Here is an 18,657-nt window from a genome sequence, read left to right on the forward strand (position 1 = left end):
TTTGGAAAGGCTTCATGCTCAGACAATGACCTACAAGACTATATAGAAAGTACAAAATCCTGAAAAGCTTTTGAATTATTAATCAGAATTAGAATGGTTGACTCCCTGATATTAGGGTGGACTTACGGCAAAGCACTCACCATGCACCAAGAGCACAAACAGCAACAACAAAATGTAATATAAATAATAAAACTATTGCAAAATGGAGTCTTCATAGTCCATTCAGTTGTGAGCAGGACCTCAGACATTTAAAAAACACAGCGCAAGTTTTGAATACTGATTAAAAGATGTTTGTAAATCCTTCATATTCAGTAGCATTTATTCTACCTCAGATATTATGTTATAACGCATGTCTGCTCCAGATGAAACAAAAATACATAATTTGTTGATAGATTGTACAGATTATCATTTGTCGGCCCCAATAAATTGAAATTAAATCTTGCTGATGCCTTGCAGTCTCTCAGTCTATTGTACAGTAGCCTTTTCTGGGTGGTGGTGGTGGGGGGGGGGGGGGGGGGGGGGGGGGGGGGGGGATTGTGATGAACATGGAGGAAAGAACAATTACTCATCACACACCAAGAGTCATCTATACATAAACAGATTTTTCCCATCAGCCCCTCCCCCTCTGATCCATCATCACTGTGAGGGATATATTTGAATGACAATACTTTGTGCTGTGCAATCACACAGCCGCCCTTTCTTTCTTTCTTTCTTTCTTTCTTTCTTTTTTTTATAAAGCGCAGTGGCTTGGCTCAGGGACAGCATTGACCGCTAATACAGTCTGATGCCAACATGGGAAAGGTAAAGAAAATGACTTTCCTACACACCTGTATTTTATTCAATAATTCTTTTGAGTTTTTCGGGCCTCTGCTCGACTAGACATCCGCAGCTCTGTGTTGAATCTTTACGTGTGTATGCAATGATTGCTTTTGCAGATCATATTTTACGAGGACAGAAACTTCCAGGGGCGCTCTCATGAGTGCAGCAGCGACAGCGCCGACCTCCACTCCTACTTCAACAGATGCAACTCCATCAGGGTGGAGAGCGGCTGCTTCATGATCTATGAGAGGCCCAATTACTTGGGCAACCAGTACTACCTGAGGAGAGGAGAGTACTCCGACAACCAGCGCATGATTGGCATGAACGACTGTGTCAGATCCTGCCGTATGATCCCCCAGGTTGGCCAGAAGTACTTTGCCTGAGATTTTGTTTAAAGATGTTGCGAAAAATAACCCTTATGGACCAATTTTATTTTCATTCTTTTGCTGTTAAGTGCTGGTTTTCAGTCGGTAGTGAAGTATCTGAGTAGTGAGACACTTGAAAGCTCCTAAAATAAACCAGTGAGAGATATTATTGTGCTGCACACAGTAACAAAGTTTTTTTTCTGTTAGCACCGAGGCTCCTACAGGATGAGGCTCTACGAGCACTCCGACATGTCCGGCCAGATGCACGAGGTGGTGGACGACTGCCCAAATGTCCAGGACCGCCTCAGCATGTCCGACTTCAACTCCTGCAACGTGATGGACGGCCACTGGCTGCTGTACGACCAGCCCAACTACAAGGGCATGTCGTACTACCTGAGGCCCGGAGAGTACAGGAGATACAGCGACTGGGGAGGCGTCAGCCCGAGGGTCGGCTCCCTCAGAAGAATCTCTGACTTGAACTGAAGTCCGGCTTCAATTCAATGCACCTTTCCCTGAGTTTAACTGTCTGTTTGCACAATAAACTGCTTCATTGAACATTCACGTTTTTTTCTGTGTATCTGCCAGTTCTCATAATCTTAAAAGTCTAAATAAGGATTCATATCTACAAAGCGTTATTAACATTTTGTAATGTAACTATTTATCCAACATAGCTCCTAGTTAGCTTCTACACTGTAGTTTAATCTCCTCTATGCTTAGGCTAAAATACCAAACAATGCACGAGTTGCCCTCTCCCACTCTGTGATTAGCTGGTCTCTACGCTGGCAGCATTTATCCATATTAGTGTTAGACACAAAATGGCATAGAAAGACTAGCAGGACAGAGTGAGACAGGAAACTAACATGAACATGTGAGCTGAATGTCACTAATGCAGTGAGATGAATAGTAAAAGATCAGGTTGGATCTGGTAAAGCAGGAAACAGGCGCTGCTTCAAAGTTATATATAACAAATAGTAGAAGCGCACATTGTGAATGCACAGCATGAAAACAATAATAATAAAAAACAAACACTCTTATAGTTTTACCCAATGCGAAATAAAAATAAATTGACCTATAGGATGAATGTCAAACAACATGTAACTACTAGATCTTTAATATGTCTTTTATAAATACACCAATAAATTATGAGAATCATACATTTTCACTTTACGATCGTCTCAATGTTAAGAAATAGAAACAGAAATGTAGCGTAACAGTTAAAAGACAAAAATCGTTTCTTTGAAAAACATTAATTCCCAGAAAATGTACTTTCTGCACACCAGAGATAAACATTTTATGTGAAAGTATCTCTCACTTTTTACAACTAAATAATATTCAACAATGATATCAAACATCAGTGACAAACTTGATAACATTTAAACATACATTTTAAGATTTTCATAACTAATACTACACTACAGGTGAAAGTTTGCTACTTAACGTCTATAGTCTCTGCAGTTATAAAGTTCATTAAAAGTTCATTATTCTTTTGACACGGATAATCCTCAGATACCAAATTGTGATGTAATAAATATATAAATATATTCCGTGTAGTTGTTCATCATAGATGTATATGAATCATTTTACATAGTTAGACAAACACAACCTATGGAGAACACAAATGTCATTAAATAAAATAAAAGTCAACAATTACTAAATCTGGAATAAAAATTAAGACCACGTACTCATTTTACAGCGTTATATTTTAATATTAAAGGGGGTGTCTTCACAAAAGCGAAACAAAAAAAGCTGTGATACATGAAGGGTATGACTTAGTCCATTAAGTCAAAACTGTCAGCTGATAGAAGAAACATGCTGTGCTACACCTGAATCTGGGGGTAAATGTGGTATTTGTACATGAGGTAAAAGATAGGTTTATAGTACATTATAACAATGAACAAACTAAGAAAATCTTTACGTCCACTTACAGCTGCATCCCGACCAACAACATGGTGTACACGTACTTATTAGCATACAGTGGGGCTGCTCAGGTAGAGCGTTAGGGAGAGTGAATACCTTCCTGCTCTGTTATGCAACATATTTAATGCAAAAGGGCTGTTCCATATTGTTCTGCAGCCATTGTCCTCTGGACGTGTGGATACCATACTAGTCTTTTCCTTTGTCCATGCATGTCAAAAACACCAAACCCGTTAATTATTTATCCTTGTTTTTTCAAATACAAATCCATATTTCAGACCCAATGTTGTGCTCCAACAAAAAGGTAAACATGTGCCAGTAGCCTTCATTTATAACTCTGAGAGAATTTGAATAACAATACTTTGTTTGTCAAGAGGTAGTATAAAAAGCCCTGAAAACATGGGGAATCTCTCCAACGGAGACCATGGGCAAGGTACGTTCTGTTTTTCCTCTCTGCTCACATTCAGTGTAAGTCACCACAAAGGTTTTCAATTGACTCTCAGTCTGTTTAACGTTGGGCCGATTTCACATCGTCTGTTTGCCGAAGCATGTCATTCCCACTGGAGCTTTTTAAAAAAAAATCCTCCCACAGATTATCTTTTACGAGGACAAGAACTTCCAGGGTCGGAGCTATGAGTGCGGCAACGACTGCACGGACCTTCACTCGTACTTCAACCGCTGCAACTCCATCAGGGTGGAGAGCGGCTGCTTCATGATCTATGAGCGACCCAACTTCATGGGCCACCAGTACTTCATGAGGAGGGGAGAGTACCCCGACTACCAGAGGTGGATGGGCTTCAGTAGCTGTATCCGCTCGTGCAGGATGATTCCACAGGTAAGAAGACAGGGAAATTCTGCCAGATGTTTTTCAGCATTGTTTTTTTGTGCTTTAAAGTCTGGGATCATTTAAAAAGTCAGGTTAGCTTAACAAAGAGTTCTTGCCGTCTGAACGTTTGTGTTCACACTTAAGCTTGATTAGTCATAAGACTTTGCTTTGGTCCCACAGTATCGAGGCTCCTACAGATTGCGCATCTACGAGAAGCCCGACTTCAGCGGTCACATGATGGAGTTCATGGACGACTGTCCCTGTGTGTCCGACCGTTTCCATCACCGCCATGTCTACTCCAGTAATGTTATGAACGGCTTCTGGATCTTCTACGAGTACCCCAACTACCGAGGCCGACAGTACTTCCTGAGACCTGGGGAGTACAGGAGGTACCGCGACTGGTGCGCCACCTGCGCCATCGTCGGCTCCTTCAGGAGGGTCAACGAATTTTAGCCATTGAGCGAAAACCTTGCTGTAAATATCAAACACTTTGTTTATTAAAGATGTTGAATTTTTAATCTCCCTTGTGAATGTGTTTTCATTGATTTGTCAAAGTGTAACAGAGCTTCATGAAGATGATAAGAGGGCTGCCGACACTTTTAACTGTGTAGTTTGCAGATGCTGTACTTACTCTGTGATTACTGTGGGCACTCTTTTTTAATTGTGTTTACTCCTCAACTATAACAAGAGGAGTGAGCTGTCATAACTGTACTGCAGCCGGTCCAAAGCAAATAAACTACCTATTAAAGTGGACAACACTTGTTAAATCTTTTTTTCTGAAGCTCTTTGTTGAAGCTTTGATGTTGCTTAAAAAAGACGTTTTCTAACAAGTGTCTCAATGAGACGACTAAACGTCATCACTAGAACGCTAGTCCTCCTTCAGCTTAGTGGTGGTGGAGTTTGTTTATAGCCTAGCGTTAGCATTGTACTTCTAGCGATTGCATTCACGATTCAAAAATCCTAAAAGTGGTTTTCATTTGTGAAGATTATTTTGCTGAGCAAAACGTGTAAGTAGAATAAACGTTTGTTTGCAACGGCACTTATTTTCTGCAACAATCCAAAATACAATGGAACAATCCCATTGACTTTTTTGTGGAGGGAACCAGTCCGATGCTAACTTCCAGGTTGGCCTACAAATATACTGTACATCATCCCTATTTGAAATGACCAATTCCCTGCACACTGCAGTCTTGCAGAAAACGTTGTTGCCACCTACTTCATTCCACCTGCTGGTTTTGGTGCGTGATCCCTCACTGGCTTCCCACTCACAAAAACTTTGCGTTGCATTTGTTGGAATGCGTTCAGAGGGGCACAGGTAGCATATAAACCATTATTTCATAGCTTAAGTTGGGCAGTATACCCCCCATCGTTCAATACTTGCATTTGAGTGTTTTAACATTGAGGCTAAACTTGCATAAGCCCATTTGGTTATCGAGTTGCATGTCCACTTAATGGCTAATCGTACATTTTAAGAGTCATGTGAGAGAGGAATGAACAGAAAGACCAAATCATTGGCCAAGTCTCCATCAAAAATTTGCTGCAAGTTTAGAATGAATTACCAGAAAATTGGCACAAAAAAAGAAAGAAAAGGAAATTAATTTCCATCCACTTGTGTTATGTGAATGTTAGGAGTAGGGGGCATTGAAATAAATGGCTGGTAGCACTAATTCTCCCGTCATTAAACCACTGCAGAAGAAGAGAGTGCGACAAGATGAATTAGTTATAAGAGCTCCAGTGAAACCCCAAACGAAGGAAAACAATACAGCAAACATGATGGAAATATGGTTTATGTGTGTGTCATGTATCCATGTGAGCAAGGTTTCTGTCTCCTCATCACTTCATATCATCTGATGTTTCCGTTTCTTCAGTGGACGTTTATGTCACATATATCATGATTTAGTGTGTTTCTAGTTTGTTGTTATTGATGCACCAACCTCTCCACCTCAGCCAAACAGTGAAAACTTTTCTGCAATATTTAAACTTTATTTTAAATATTAATTTCAGGCATTTTATGCACAAATTGAAAAATGTGCATAAAAGAAGACAATATTCTGTACATTGACATCTATTTAAGGTATTCACATAAATGTATCTTCTTGCCTTTTTAACAATTAGTAATAATAATTCAATGCTACTCTCAAACAATAGTATACTGTGATGAGTATTATTTTCATTCAGTGCTGTTTTTATCTATTTTTCTAAGTAATGTGCATTAGTTTGGATAAGTGCAGTTTGTAAATACCACAATATGAGCAGTTCAATTACTGTCTTATTTGGTTATGGGCTTCCAAAATAGCGGTTATGCAGATCTCATGTTACTTAACTGCCTTTTAAATAAAATCTATTTAAGTATGAAACAGCATTCTGTTAATTTGCCACACAGGATTTGTTATCAGTCAACTGTGTGCAGAGATACAATGTCAGTATGTTTAAATTCTTTATACTGAATATGTGTACAGGTTCTGGGTTTCTCGTAGGTTTGTCACAGATGTGGCCCGCTGTCCATTCTTTCCATCAGTGGTGATCTGACCATATGTTGGAGAACCTTCTGACTGAGAATGGAACCCACACAAAGCTCATGCTTATAGTGGACAATGGAGATGACGGCTGCCAGAAATGTATGGATGGAGAACCATTGTTACACATTCATAGACCCCGTTCAGCAAAAGTCATACTGCTAATTCATCAGCTTTGCACATTTGAATAACAACACATCATGTCCCCTGGGGTTTTGTATAAAAAGGCCCTGGAGTCATGGAGCTGGCAGAGCAAGTTGAACCATCCACCAGGAACAACCTAAACCACCATCATGGGCAAGGTAATGGGATGTTTACTTGTGTTTTGACACAAAAAAAAACCTGTGTTTACACAGGAAAATACATACAAATTTAAGGTACACGCTGATACGAACACTATCTCATACACAATCTTACCTCTGTTCTCCATTTCAGATCATCTTTTACGAGGAGAAGAACTTCCAGGGTCGCTCCTATGAGTGCATGAGCGACTGCTCCGACATGACCTCCTACCTGAGCAGGTGCCAGTCCTGCAGGGTGGAGAGTGGCTGCTTCATGGTCTACGAGCGTCCCAACTACATGGGGAGCCAGTTCTTCATGAGGAGGGGCGAGTACCAAGATATGCAGCGCATGATGAGCATGGGAATGATGTTCGACTCCATCAGATCCTGCAGGATGATCCCCAATGTACGAGACCTCATCTATACATCCCTTTCATATTTTATACATTTAAACTTCATTTGTAGTAGTAAAATGTGTGCCCATACTTACATCTTTACTGTATTGTATTACAGCACAGAGGCCAGTTCAGGATGAAGATCTACGAGAGGGAGAACTTCGGCGGTCAGATGAATGAGCTGATGGAGGACTGCGACAACATCATGGACCGTTACCGCATGAACGAGTGCCAGTCCTGCAACGTGATGGACGGCCACTGGCTGATGTACGAGCAGCCCCAGTACAGAGGCAAGCAGATGTACATGAGGCCCGGAGAGTACAGGAGCTTCAAGGACATGGGCATGAGCGGCATGAGGTTCATGAGCATGAAGCGCATCACTGACATGTGCTAGACTTCTGTATTTGACTTCAGTAAATAAAAATGATGTGTAATTCATTGTAGCTGTGTTGTCAAGCAAGCATAATTCCTTTTTGTGGTTTGTCCTGAGCTGTTGAAATAACTTATCTAATCCCATCACCACAATTCTACACAGAGCATTGATAGTAACAGTGTTCTAACCCTGTTAGAAGCTTGCTTACATAAAAATAAATATTTTCTCTTCAAAAAGTCTAATAAAATAGCAAAATATATACAAGACAATATCAAACTTACAGAGATCAGACGAAACAAAACATTTTAAAACATGAATACAATAAAATAAATATAAAATGAAATACAATAATGGGCGTAAAGAATTAGAGGAATTGATTTTTTGTTCAAAGATATCAACACTTCACTAACATTTTGGCTAAATACACAACTTTCTATGACACTAGCATGGCTTTAGAGGCTTAAGAGAGGATTTCATTTATTGATTGTTGTCGGGATGGAAATAATTTCAACAAAAAAACACATTTGGTTTTGAAAATACATTACCCACTCCAGCTTTTCTGTCCATCCATATTTTGTAAGGTTCTCATCTCAGAAAAGAAACCTCCGTTAGCTCAGACAAGGATGCTCTTAGCATCTAGCAAGCTGGTCAGAATCCTGTGTTTTAAAGGGGGTGAAGCACCGCTGTGTGTTATTAGCTGTTTATTTTATATGATTAATACCTGATACATTCGGTATTTGCTTCAACATATTTAGGAACAGGTATATTTTGAGGAAACAGTACGATTTTGATGCTGACTTTGTGAATATAATATCCAGAATGAGTGTAGCTGACAAACAACAAGAATTTAATTCGTGCTGCTAATCGATAGTTTGGAATATACACAGCTCATTTCTCACTACCTGTACAGGTAACTTTGTGTAGTCTGGCTCAGTGTTGCTGCTACTAGCTGCTGTTTTTCACTGGATCATCAGCCATGTTAGCTATCGTTAGCCAACAGATGTCTATCAAAGTGTGACATAAAGTACGAGTTCCACATACAAATCTACCCCTAAACATGAGTTTTACTGGTTTACAGCAAGTTGGTTTATTTCTTACTAATGATAGTGTCCATATACAAGCAACACGAAAATGGCATTGGATGATGACGTTTCTGAACCAAAAACGTTTCATATCTGCTTTGTATCCGTGAAAAATGGCTGGTTAGGTTTATGCAACCAAACTACTAAGTTAGGTTACAAAAAATATCAAAGAAGTTAGTGTTTAAATAGCAATGTAACAACGTAACGTATAAACATAACTGGCATGTATAAATAACTGCGTTTAACAGACGTTCTTACGTGGCAATATGTAACAATCTTAACTACATTACCTAATAAGCAGAAAGTTAGGTTTGACTTTTTGTTTCACAAAGGACACGAACAGAGGTCTCCTGGGTGAAAGCCCTGTGTTTGCTGGATCCATTCAGCCCATAGATTTTCTCACTTATTAGTCGTCATACCACGTAACTTTCATACCACGTACTTCCGATAACTGTCACCGGACATTCTACTTTGCTTGCTGTCAATCAACGTATCCGTGGTTTGCAGAAACGTACAATGACATTTTTTCCTGGCAAATGGGTTGATATAAGCTATCATGACATACAGCTCAGGATGGATGAAGCGTTAAAACAAGTAATAAATAGATGTATATTCTGCCATAAATAGAAACAATGGTGCAGTCTGTTTGAGTATGGTAAAAAAAAATAAAACTAGTGGGAAAGACTGTGGTACAAACATCTTATATAATAGCATGTTTATAACCTCTATGATCTTTTACTAGTAATTCAAATATTTATACATTTGCTGCACTCAAAGGTCATCCAGTCACTGCTGGACTCTTCTACATTTACATATGGTGTTAGTTTAGTTTATTATCTGTTATAAAACCACAACAAAAGGGGCTATTTGTTAACTAAACTCTTGTGACTCCCACAAAATGGTTAATGTTCTATAAATTAAACTCTGGTGAATGACAAAAAGACTACTAGCAAAACAAAAATGGCGTACCTCTCCCCATTGTGTGTCACAATGTGTCTGTAATGGGCGAGCGTCGCTCTTGTACTTTCTCTTAGAACACAAACACAGTAATACGAATCAATTGTTTTGAACGTCAGCCTTTTTGAAAAGCTGGAACAGATTAAAAACGACAAAAGATGTATATGATTTTACTTGTCAACAGTGTGACCGGCCTCATAACCAGTTTATTACTTTGTTGTGAAAAAAAGCAACTTAAAGCTGGAAATGTTTTCCCTGTGACTTAACTATGACTACTTCACAGTTGCACCGTATTATAAGTACAGTAAAGTGTGTGATCAGTCTTATAAGATAATAAATAGTGTGATCGACATGAACAACATGTTATTGGCAAGAAAATGATATGCTTTGAGAATCAAATGTAGGAAAACAGGTTAATTTACTTTTGTTCACTTTTGCAAAAGGTATGCAATACTTACATTTAAAGTATGTTAAAATTCCACCACCTACATTTCATGTACGTGTATTGATCCGTCATCCCATTAAATGTTTTGAATTTCTTACAAAGAGAAACCACTTTGTGCCCTAATGGTGCACTTATCAAATATAAATACTTGTATATTTTATATAAATGAATTCCCCTTGCTAAAAATCCATACTGTCTATTATTATATTATATTATTATATCAACATATGTCTTTTACTCTTGAAGTAAATGATGAAGGATTATCTGTGTATATAGATATTATTTAAAATATCAAATGATTGTATCATGGTTTGCTTAACCCAACTCATAGGTGCTGCCATCTGATGGTGTGCAATGTAGAGTCCCTAAAACCTAAAAACTTAAATATATATTCTTTTTGTATCGTTTTTTTTCTTTACCATGAGTTTAGGTTGTACTTTGTCGTATGAGTTTCAGATCACTCAATAAAAAGTAACAGACGGAATTAATTTAAAAGAGAATCACTGGATTTTATTTAAAATCTTGCTTCTGTACATTAGTGCTCTAATAACAGGAATCCATGATGCGCTTCATGCTCATGAACCTCATGCCGCTCATGCCCATGTCCTTGAAGCTCCTGTGCTCTCCGGGCCTCAGGTACATCTGCTTGCCTCTGTACTGGGGCTGCTCGTACATCAGCCAGTGGCCGTCCATCACGTTGCAGGACTGGCACTCGTTCATGCGGTAACGGTCCATCATGTTGTCGCAGTCCTCCATCAGCTCGTGACTCTGGCCACCGAAGTTCTCCCTCTCGTAGATCTTCATCCTGAACTGGCCTCTATGCTGTAAATTGAAGTGAACATGAGTCACTGAAATCCTCCTTCAAAAGACGTAATTCGGTTCAATGTAATCTCATGTGTAATATCAAATGAACAGGAAATGAGTTACAGTACCATGGGGATCATGCGGCAGGACCTGATGCAGTCACTCATGCCCATGCGCTGGTAGTCGGAGTACTCTCCCCTCCTGACAAAGTACTGGTTCCCCATGTAGTTGGTGCGATCGTAGACCATGAAGCAGCCGCTCTCCACCTTGCAGGAGTGACACCTGCTCAGGTAGGAGGACATGTCAGCGCAGTCGCTGCTGGTCTCATAGGAACGACCCTGGAAGTTCCTGTCCTCGTAGAAGATGATCTAAAACAAACAAGAAACCACAATGATAACAGTGTACAGATTGTATAAAGTACTTTCTTTTTAATATATCGTCAACCTTAATCAGACTATGAAAGCTGTACACACCTTGCCCATGGTCATGACTACAGTTGCTACTGTTTTGGCTCTAAGGTACTGCACACTTTTCTCGATGTCCCCCGTTGCTTTTATACCTGACCTCGGACCCAAACGACACATGACCCCATTGTTCAAATTCCTGACAGAGCAACATGGTGCAGTGGCCCCCGTGTATAGTTCAATTCAAAGTGACCTTGCTCGTGATTTGCGGGGGTTGCATTTGTGAGAGGAGGCCCCCGCATTGCATTGTCTGCGTTGCTGAACAACAGAGGATGTGTTTTCCAAAAAACATGCTGTACTTTTCTTTGACGGGCTCATTAAATATGTCACCTCTGATCTAATGTTTTTAATGGGTAAAATAAAATAGAGGATTATTTTCCTCCCCCCCAAAAAACTGTATTGTTAGCAGTGAACAAATGCACAAGTTCCTGGAGCAGAATAAACTAAAAAACAAACAAACATGTTGAATGAATTAATATTTATTAATGTTGGCTTTTATATCGAATTAACCAGAACATTAGAGCCACAGGCAATATTTATTTGATTTCTGAGATGAAACCATATAACAGTCATGATCCACCAGGAAATATGTTGTTTTCATAATATTTCCAAATGAAAGTATCTTGTAGTTAATAGCTGTTGATGTTTTGTATTTTATATTAAGATGATCATTTATGTATTTATGTTCAATATTTAAGTTATAGAAAGTTGGAGAACCTTATGAGTGTTTAACTGTCCACCGCTTATCAAACATGTACTATTTATTTAGTTTATTTAGAATTATTTTATTTTGGAATATGTTTACTGTTCATTTTATTTGTTCTATCCAATCTACCACTTGATTTTTAGAATAATATTACGTCATGATGTATTCTATTTGAATCCCATTAATGATGGATGTCAATGAATGTCATTTTTTGAATACTAGAGCGAACAAAACCAGCTGACATTTTTATAACAGTCTTTTATTTATTTTTAAACACAAACTTCAAATAATGTACACGTGTATGTATATGTTTCATTCACATAAATAGTGGAAATTGAATACATTAAAACAAATGTATTTTCAAACCTGGCATACAATTGATCACATTTAAAAAATAAAATAATAGTAATAATAATAAAACTAATAATTTAGTCACAACTTTAAATGATGCATACAAATGAATTTGGGTGTTCATCCCTTTACAAAAAAACAACTATAAAGTTGTATAAATAACCACTTGAGTCTGTTGGTCACAGGTGCAATATTTCTTCTCACTTATGTAGCAATATGCAAAAAACACACATCCCTATGTCGACAAAGAACCCTGCTTTCATTTTGTCTCTCTGTTATTAAAATAAAAATAAAACATACATATCATAACCTGATGAGTCTGTAGTAATACAGGCTGTTTCACTCACACACTTTATGCATCTTGGGCAAATTAGATGTCTTATATTTTAAAAAACAGGCGTGAATGCAACAAAGTAGCATTTGTGACTCATTGTTATCATCACAGCCCAGGCTCAGAGAGCTGGACAAAGAAGGAGAGCCCACAAGATTTATAGTCACTTACTATTTGGAATTGAGACAATAACAACACAATCTGTAGTCTGTAAATCAGCGGTGGTTGCAATGCAATGCAGTGAGGGCAAAACCAGAAGAGCAGACAATGATTGTGAGAGAGAGAGAGAAACAGACCCAGTCTCAATCCTAGGGCATCGAACACCGGCGTTTTATCAAGACCCTCAGCGTCTCATACCGACGCACAAGACATCTTTGTTAGCGTCTGTATGAGACACGCCAGGCTTTCAAGTAACTACCATGTAAACCCACCCGCGTCATTATTTGATGCTTTCAGAAACTGATGAGTGATGACATAGTACAAAGACCAAAAAAGTGAAACACCACCTAGGACGCATGGATCAAACAAACACAGGACTTTCAATCAGGAGACTGGTGTTCGTGTCCCAAAGTGTTGTTTGAGTTATCTTGAAGTGACGTTAGTGATGTGACGTGTTCTCCATACTTACCTAAGTGGTTTTGTTTATATTCACAACGTCAACCACATGTCTATAGCGACCGTGCGCTGGGCTACCCAATATGTTAGAAAGTGACGCCAACGGGTCCGACGAAGCGCCAGTATTTGACGAGTTAAAATGAGAACTTGTTGAAATAACAGTGCAGCGTGCCCTGGTGCAAGACATTAAGTGAGATGGCTCCACGTATCTCTGTCTGCGAAGGGAAAAACACAAAGGAGCACTGACAGTAAACGAGCTGACAGATTATTTAGTTGCTCAAACCACTCATCGAAGAGGAGGCAGCTAACGATACGATATAGTTTGTTGTCCACTTTGGGACATTTTTCTGGAACTTTTCTGGAGAATATGTGCTGCATATAGATTGTGCCTTTAACATCTGAATCAACCAAATACTATTAATATTAGTATAAGCACACAGTATTTGATATTTTATGTGAAGAATTACCTAACTTATCCAACCTTACCTATTATACTCAAAGCTACTATTTAAAATATTTTTTATTTATTCTTAAATCTTGAACTACAGAATCAGAAATAACTTTTTTTTTACTAGTGCTACTACAAATTCATCTTTTTTTTTTACTTACTTATTAATCTTTTTTTTAATGCATTTCTAGGTACCTATACAATAACTTAAATTTACAGAATAGGAATAGATGCATTTTCCTTTATGTCTTCTGATAAAGCATCATATATTATGAATGTGCAAGAACTTCTTTAGGTGATGATACAAGGTTGTAAATGATGGATATGGAGGATATCAGAGGCAATTAATGAACAGCGACAACTATAGATATCTTTTTCTATTCAAACTTTGCATTCAAATTATGCAATACACACAAAAATCTAATTTATAAAGTACCAACAATGAAGATGACATAAACCGCGTTATGTATGGACATTTTTTAATTTTTGAGTTTTGTTTGAAACATCAATTTGTAAAGTTAACAGGAGTCAGTGATGCGTCGAATGGAGCTGAATCTCATTCCATCGTATCCCATGTCCTTGAAGCTCTTGTACTCTCCGGGCTTCAGGTACATCATCTTGCCTCTGTACTGGGGCTGCTCGTACATCAGCCAGTGGCCGTCCATCACGTTGCAGGACTGGCAGTCAGACATGCGGTAACGGTCCTGGATGTTGTCGCAGTCGTCGTTCAGCTCATTCATCTGACCGCCGAAGTTCTCCCTCTCGTAGATCCTCACTTTGTAGGACCCTTTGTGCTGTTAAAAGTAAATACATAGTGATTAGTCATTTTGAAGGAAACTTCCAATTAGAAGTCATTTGAGGGATGCAGAATTCCCTGATCTTCGTACCATGGGGATGTTACGGCAAGACCTGATGCAGTCACCGAAACCCATCATGCGCTGGTAGTCGGAGTACTCGCCCCTCTTCAGGAAGTACTGCTGACCCATGTAGTTGGGCCGGTCGTAGACCATGAAGCAGCCGCTCTCCACCTTGCAGGAGTGACACCTGCTCAGGTGGGAGGCCATGTCAGCGCAGTCGCTGCTGGTCTCATAGGAGCGACCCTGGAAGTTCTTGTCCTCGTAGAAGATGATCTAGAATCCAACAGAGCAGCCGCCCCAAGTTCAGTATCACACATTGGGACGGACGGGCACCGATATCAAGCCTGATGTAAACAGCTATCGTTATGGAATAATTATCTTAGTGAGGTAACAGCGCCAAAAGAAGGATGCCTTCCTTTGCACAGTAATGTACAACATATAAATACAGCAAAGCAAAAACTTTACAAGAGTAACAGTTGTAGTAGAATATCCACGAAATACTCACCCTGCCGTGCATGGTGGCTGTTACATTGAGTGATGCTATAGCAATCCTATCCCGGATTTAAGCCCTTTTTATACCTAACGTGGCATCCAAGCACTCAATGGCACCATTGTGTAGAAGTCATGAGTCAGCAGCATGCGATGTTGGACCCTCTGTTCGTGAATGCTGATGGGAACGGGTTATTATGCATCCTCTCACAGGCTTTATCAATCTAGATCAAACGGCTTCTGTATCTGTCGGTTAAATGTGTGATTACTTTGACTATTAGAATGATTGAACTCTTTTTAAATTTTATTTACAAGTAACATACCGGGGGGGGGGTTGAAAGTCTGAATCATCTTTAAGGTATAGTGTGGATTTATTCTGTTACTACAATTGTTTATGCTGGATTGACACAAACATCTTTGTAACCTGAAACGTCAATGATCTCAACTGCTCATACAAAAGGTGCTGGCGCTATTGTGAAATGTGTGCATGCTATGAAGGATGCAGCAATCACCTGTTTGATTTATGGTAACCATCATTATTTGTATTATAATAATGTTATCTGCTCGTTTTATAGTTGGAATTATTTCTACACAACAAACTAATGCTTGTTGTTATCAGCTGCTTACATAATTACAGTTGACCTTTGTGCAATGCATGCATCATTTAAATACAATATACTTTGTATATTACATGGTGGAGTAATTTGAGTGCAATATGGGTTATCATATTTATACATCACTACCAAGACAGACTCAGAGTAAATAGTGAACTATACTGTACATTGAAATGTATTGTTTGTACTTGATTTTTGTTAGAGACTCTTAACTGGATGTTGTTCATACTCTTTATATCATGTAAACTGTTGTTTTTATTGTATTTTATGGTGTCGTCTTGGCCGAGTCTGTCTTCAAAAGAGATTTCAGTCACAATGAGACTTTGACCAGGTTAAATGAATGAAAATAGAATAATACAATAATGATGATAAATAATAAATATAGGGAATATTGAATAACATTGAACAGAGTCTCACTCAAACTGTTCCAGGGCTGAAAACTTCATGAATATCTACAAAACAAAGTGGATAGGATCTCACAGAATCAGTATCTAATATATAGAAAGAATATACATTATACACCGTTTGTACAGCTTCATAACATGTTACTCAAACTAATAATATTTCAGATGCTTCTGAAATCTTATTCTGATTTGCTTAATTGTTATTTGCTTAACAAATGTTTGTTGTTTCTGTTGCAGAATATATGTATGCAGAATATATTTATTTCTTTACTCTTCAATGTTTATCTGATGGAAGTACGGTTTTACAATGTGTTGTGTCTGTGAAATCAACATTTATTTTTGTATTTAAATTTCTCTTCATGTTTGTTAGAGTGATACATTATTTTCTGTTAAGTTGTGAACATGCTTGGTTTGAGTACCTCTTTATATTTGGATTCTCATTAGTAAAACAGGAGGAAAAAAAGTCACAAGTTCAATTTTTCGTTTTATCTTTCATATTTTATTTCAAAATGAAAATGTCTAGCACATGTCCATGATGCGCTTCATGCTCATGAACCTCATGCCGCTCATGCCCATGTCCTTGAAGCTCCTGTACTCTCCGGGCCTCATGTACATCTGCTTGCCTCTGTACTGGGGCTGCTCGTACATCAGCCAGTGGCCGTCCATCACGTTGCAGGACTGGCACTCGTTCATGCGGTAACGGTCCATGATGTTGTCACAGTCGTCCATCAGCTCGTGACTCTGACCACCGAAGTTCTCCCTCTCGTAGATCTTCATCCTGAACTGACCTCTGTGCTGTTTTGGAGAGATTTAAAAAAAAAAAAATCTTAATATCAAGTTTTGTGGGGGTTGTAACTCAAAGTAGAATCATGACGAATGCTGTTTTAAACCTACCATGGGGATCATACGACAAGACTTGATGCCACCACTCATGTCCATCATGCTCATGTAGTCGGCGTACTCGCCCCTCCTCATGAAGTACTGGCTCCCCATGTAGTTGGTGCGGTCGTAGACCATGAAGCAGCCGCTCTCCACCTTGCATGAGTGACACCTACTCAGGTAGGAGGTCATGTCGGAGCAGTCGCTCATGCACTCATAGGCGCGACCCTGGAAGTTCTTCTCCTCGTAGAAGGTGATCTGAAAACAAGGGATTAATTTATAATTTGGGTTATCAGTAAATGCATGGACATAAGTCTTCTGTTTAAAGTGCAATATTTGTGATTAATGTCTGAAATGATCCAGGTGCTTACCTTGCCCATGCTCATGTCAGTGGTGGTCATACTTGTAGATGAGCTGCTGCTGTTGCTACTGCTGCACTGCTGTCCTGTTTGGTTTAACCCTTGCTTTTATAGCCGACCAAACCCTACAGAGTCTGTGGCCCCCTATTGTTTAAACCCCTGACCCAGCAACATGGTATAGAACAGCGTACAGGCCTGTGTTACTGTGTTGCATAATCACATGACTGGCCCCTCGAAGACTTTAGAAATGTCACCCTTTTGACCGGGTTACACAAAAATCAGCATTCGGCACAACAGCAGATTTTTTTCCCCCGTGAAGTGTATAATAGTTAACAACAACCGATGCTACCTTATAATGTTCCGACAAAAAAGACGGCCATGTCAGAATTACTTTGCACTGTCTCGCGGAGTTCGACCAGTTCTACAACGCATTCCGTGTCGTTGACCAATAGGAGCACAGAGCGACAGAACACGGCATCATAATTGCTGAATCCATCTAACAATTAACCAAATTTTAAGTGGACTGACATTGTAGATAAAGGTAAAGTAATCTTGCTGTTAATGGTGTACGAAACAGAATTTTAAGCTCAGTGATTGGATGTGTTTTACCAAAGTGGTTCTTGGGAGTTAAAGGAGTAAAACCAACAAGCATAACAACGTTAAGAGTGTTATTTCATGTCTTAAAATTGTTACTATGTAGCATTAACAACAAACATTAGCTAGCTCAAGTGGCTACCATTAGCTACGTCACTGGTTGACCGCAATTGCCACTCTGGTCAGATGTTTTATGAAGTCCAAAGCACCTTCTACGTTTCATACGCTGTACAGATGTTCACTCAGGGTTTGAAACCATTTACCTACGGGCATTCATCAGCAACACCCATTAGCAGGTTATTTAGCTAATTAATGAATGTGCTTGTAACAGCTGGGAGTGCAGGTAGTAGGGGAAGGACCGCTCTGGATGTTGGCAACAAAGGCTGGTTGCTAGAAGGACGGAGGGGAGGCTGGTTGCTAGAAGGCCGGAGGGGAGGCTGGTTACTGAAAGGGCCAAAGGGAGGCTGGTTGCAGACTGGAAAGCAGGCTCAAAGCTAACAGACCAGGATGAAGGCTGGAGACTGGCAGACTGGTTTCCATCAGACTGGAGGTTAGCAGACTACGATGCAGAAATTAAAATAAAGTCCTCTTCCCACCCAGTTATCAATTTTGGCAAACCAAGGCCTTGAGGAAACCTCCCAGCATGCCGATGATGAGGCTTCCTCCCTTTCCCATTTTGCCATTTTGGAGATGCAAAAGGTTATAAGTCACCACATAGAGTTCCTGACCAAATAATTCTTCTGCTGGGTCCATTATAGACAGATCATAT

The 18,657-nt window shown here is 39.3% G+C and overlaps 6 protein-coding genes across 7 annotated transcripts; 3 read left to right on the forward strand and 3 right to left on the reverse strand.

Annotated features, from left to right (window-relative positions):
- The first annotated feature begins 792 nt into the window (after positions 1–792).
- On the forward strand, positions 793–1,667 carry LOC142970395 (gamma-crystallin M2-like). Its single transcript, XM_076110599.1, has 3 exons — positions 793–801; positions 936–1,178; positions 1,392–1,667. The coding sequence occupies exons 1-3, from the start codon at positions 793–795 to the stop codon at positions 1,665–1,667; spliced, it is 528 nt and encodes a 175-aa protein (XP_075966714.1).
- A 1,272-nt stretch (positions 1,668–2,939) lies between these two features.
- LOC142971657 (gamma-crystallin M2-like) lies at positions 2,940–4,377 on the forward strand. The gene is made up of 4 exons (XM_076112260.1): positions 2,940–2,946; positions 3,488–3,531; positions 3,691–3,933; positions 4,105–4,377. Exons 1-4 carry the CDS (start codon positions 2,940–2,942, stop codon positions 4,375–4,377), a joined length of 567 nt encoding a protein of 188 aa, XP_075968375.1.
- A 2,356-nt stretch (positions 4,378–6,733) lies between these two features.
- Positions 6,734–7,510, forward strand: LOC142970412 (gamma-crystallin M1-like). The gene is made up of 3 exons (XM_076110623.1): positions 6,734–6,742; positions 6,876–7,127; positions 7,235–7,510. Exons 1-3 carry the CDS (start codon positions 6,734–6,736, stop codon positions 7,508–7,510), a joined length of 537 nt encoding a protein of 178 aa, XP_075966738.1.
- A 3,006-nt stretch (positions 7,511–10,516) lies between these two features.
- On the reverse strand, positions 10,517–12,658 carry LOC142970502 (gamma-crystallin M3-like). 2 transcript variants are annotated; one of them, XM_076110769.1, is made up of 3 exons: positions 12,650–12,658; positions 10,906–11,145; positions 10,517–10,795 (listed from the first exon to the last, which is right to left on the reverse strand). In XM_076110769.1, the coding sequence occupies exons 1-3, from the start codon at positions 12,656–12,658 to the stop codon at positions 10,517–10,519; spliced, it is 528 nt and encodes a 175-aa protein (XP_075966884.1). The 2 variants fall into 2 exon arrangements, with proteins under 2 accessions (XP_075966884.1, XP_075966873.1); XM_076110758.1 differs by lacking the exon at positions 12,650–12,658 and adding an exon at positions 11,251–11,265.
- Positions 12,659–14,210: 1,552 nt separating this feature from the next.
- LOC142970503 (gamma-crystallin M3-like) lies at positions 14,211–15,066 on the reverse strand. Its single transcript, XM_076110785.1, has 3 exons — positions 15,055–15,066; positions 14,580–14,822; positions 14,211–14,486 (listed from the first exon to the last, which is right to left on the reverse strand). The coding sequence occupies exons 1-3, from the start codon at positions 15,064–15,066 to the stop codon at positions 14,211–14,213; spliced, it is 531 nt and encodes a 176-aa protein (XP_075966900.1).
- Positions 15,067–16,575: 1,509 nt separating this feature from the next.
- On the reverse strand, positions 16,576–17,351 carry LOC142970506 (gamma-crystallin M3-like). Its single transcript, XM_076110799.1, has 3 exons — positions 17,307–17,351; positions 16,951–17,193; positions 16,576–16,851 (listed from the first exon to the last, which is right to left on the reverse strand). Exons 1-3 carry the CDS (start codon positions 17,334–17,336, stop codon positions 16,576–16,578), a joined length of 549 nt encoding a protein of 182 aa, XP_075966914.1. The 5' UTR covers positions 17,337–17,351.
- Between the last annotated feature and the right edge of the window lie 1,306 nt (positions 17,352–18,657).

Source organism: Anarhichas minor, unplaced genomic scaffold, assembly GCF_050575085.1.
Source record: "Anarhichas minor isolate MPS153535 unplaced genomic scaffold, ASM5057508v1 ptg000004l, whole genome shotgun sequence".
Classification (NCBI taxonomy): Eukaryota; Metazoa; Chordata; class Actinopteri; order Perciformes; family Anarhichadidae; genus Anarhichas; species Anarhichas minor.